Source organism: Sinocyclocheilus grahami, unplaced genomic scaffold (assembly GCF_001515645.1).
Source record: "Sinocyclocheilus grahami isolate Dianchi unplaced genomic scaffold, SAMN03320097.WGS_v1.1 scaffold181.1, whole genome shotgun sequence".
Lineage (NCBI taxonomy): Eukaryota > Metazoa > Chordata > Actinopteri > Cypriniformes > Cyprinidae > Sinocyclocheilus > Sinocyclocheilus grahami.
This window is the reverse complement of record NW_015505360.1, coordinates 465,132-467,578: the sequence shown is the minus strand read 5'-3', so window position 1 is coordinate 467,578 and position 2,447 is coordinate 465,132. Positions and strand designations below refer to the sequence as shown.

Below are 2,447 nucleotides of genomic sequence, written 5' to 3'. Positions count from 1 at the left end.
ATATATATATATATATATATATATATATATATTAGGCTATTATATATTATTTAGTGGTTCAATGCATTATATTGTTTTTTTTGAGCCACAGATCGGACTATTTTTTCGGATAAGCAAGAAAAAAAATATTTAAAGCACAGAGAATGACACAATTACCACTGGAAGAAATGGCTATTTCTGTATATAGCCTAATATATATATATATATATATATATATATATATATATTAGGCTATTATATATTATTTAGTGGTTCAATGCATTATATTGTTTTTTTTGAGCCACAGATCGGACTATTTTTTCGGATAAGCAAGAAAAAAAATATTTAAAGCACAGAGAATGACAATGCCGTGAAGGTTTTTTAACATAGGCTAATTTTATGTGTATATATACGCAACTCGGTATGTCTGAAACACATCTCTATGCTTGTGCACGCTTTGATTGTGTGCGAGAACAGCGCCTTAGTAACAAATTGAGTTCTCTTTCGTTTCTTCTTCTTGTAGTTTAAAATTGCTTGTACGTGTAAATTGGCAAATTAATCTGCGAATCACGTGCATGCCGAATGGTAGGGTCTCATGCGTAGGCTACGTATTACGGAACAACTGCGATCCGTTTAACTCTTAATATGTGACAGATCAGAGCAAGCAGCTTTCATTTACTTATTTAACATGACATTGTCAAATTTCTACTCCATATCAATTGCATACAATGAAAATACAGAATAATTAGAACAATCATTAACATAAATAAATAACAGAGTGTCATATCTATTTTTCCCAGAACGTTCTTGCGACCCAGTAGCAATTCTTCCACGGCCCGGTAGTGGGTCGCGACCCAGTGGTTGGGGACATCTGCCTTACACCATTAAAAAAATAAAAAAATAAATTGGGCTAAAAAATTAGTTTGAAGGGGAATTCAGTTTGGTTCTGGATTCCTAATTTGATTTTCAAGAGATGTGGGAATTTACAATTTTTGCATTCTTGTGAATTTAAGTCCACAAGGCGCCCTTTCAAACTTCCACAAGCACGCTCTAGACTCATAGAAGCTAATATTTAAACATAATTTTCATAATCTTGTTGTTTTCAGTGTACGTCACAGCAGCATCCATCTGTTATTTTAATAAGAGAAACTGGTAGCCAATCACAGTAGTGGGCGTTTACTTGTGAGTCTTGAATGCGCCCCTCCTATAAAAAACAGACTGTTTTGCAGAGAGGCTCAAAAACAGGATATAAAAATGTTTGATGTAAAATCACACTAACATTATAAGTGAACATTATAAAATAATAATAATAATAAATGCAGTTAATGACCCCTTTAATTGAAAGGAGTACAAGCACATTTCTATCGGTCATAACTTCTGGAGGAAAATATGGCAGATGGTGGACAAAGATGATGATTACACAAGTTAACGTGTTAGGGTTAACTGTTATTTTACCTAAACTTATATGCATAGCATACTAGATGGGCTTTTTCTAAACTATATTGCCAAACTGAAAGTAAAGGGAAATATGATATACATACAGATATATAGGCAACATTTTATTACATTTGTTATATTGTACTTACTTGTACTTATTGTATATATTGTACTTGCTTTGAACATTTTTTTTACAGCTTGATACATGTGATGTTTAATTTTTCTTAAGCTTTTGCGTGAGTGATTTAGTTTGTTAACTAAAGAAGGTTAAATCTGATAAAAGCATTAAAATTGTTTTAATTAAGCTAAAAGGCTAAACTGTTCCATGTTTCATGTCAAATGCTTCATGGTGATTTTATGAAGTACAGAAGTTAGTAAATAAATTACTTAGTGAATAATTACTTTTCAGAAAGAGTAATTAGAAAAGTAATTTAAATACTACATTGATCCTGTAATTAGTAATTAATTACTAATGCTGTAATTAGTAATTATTATTATTATTTAAACTTAAACTTACCCTTTGTGCAGATTGACTTTGCTATTAACATTGTAAACAAAAATTAAACAAAAATTAAAAAGTCCATAACTGCATGTTTTCTAAACCAGAGGGTCAAGTCTTCATGGTTGGACCAAATGTCACCTTAGATAAAATCCCTCGACTCGACACGACAAATACTTCTGTGGACATCGATCTCATTGGGATCGCCAAGAATAACGAAAGTACGTCAAATATTTTGGTGTGATTTAAAAAAGAAATCCTAAAAAGGGACTTCAGAGCATTACCACTAAACCACATTTACAAAATGTTTTAGTATTGCTTTTCTGTTTCTGTCTCACAGGATCAGCTGCTGTGGCTTTCATGAGCTACAACACGATGGAGAATCTACTGAAGCCAGACTTCTTCAACACATCAAAAGACACGGTTAACACCATGATGTCCACTGTGATCTCAGCTACTCTTCCCAAAACCACCAACACTGAACTCACCAAACCAGTGAACTTCACCCTCAAACACATCAGAGTGAGAGACT

The 2,447-nt window shown here is 32.6% G+C and overlaps 1 protein-coding gene across 1 annotated transcript in view; it reads left to right on the top strand.

Annotated features, from left to right (window-relative positions):
• The window catches only part of LOC107594313 (uncharacterized), an 11,228-nt gene that overhangs the window by 5,147 nt on the left and 3,634 nt on the right, over positions 1-2,447 (top strand). The window contains exons 6-7 of the mRNA XM_016284327.1: positions 2,023-2,136; positions 2,256-2,437. Of these exons, the coding sequence (XP_016139813.1) occupies positions 2,023-2,136; positions 2,256-2,437 (296 nt within the window). The remainder of the gene's footprint in view (positions 1-2,022; positions 2,137-2,255; positions 2,438-2,447) is intronic.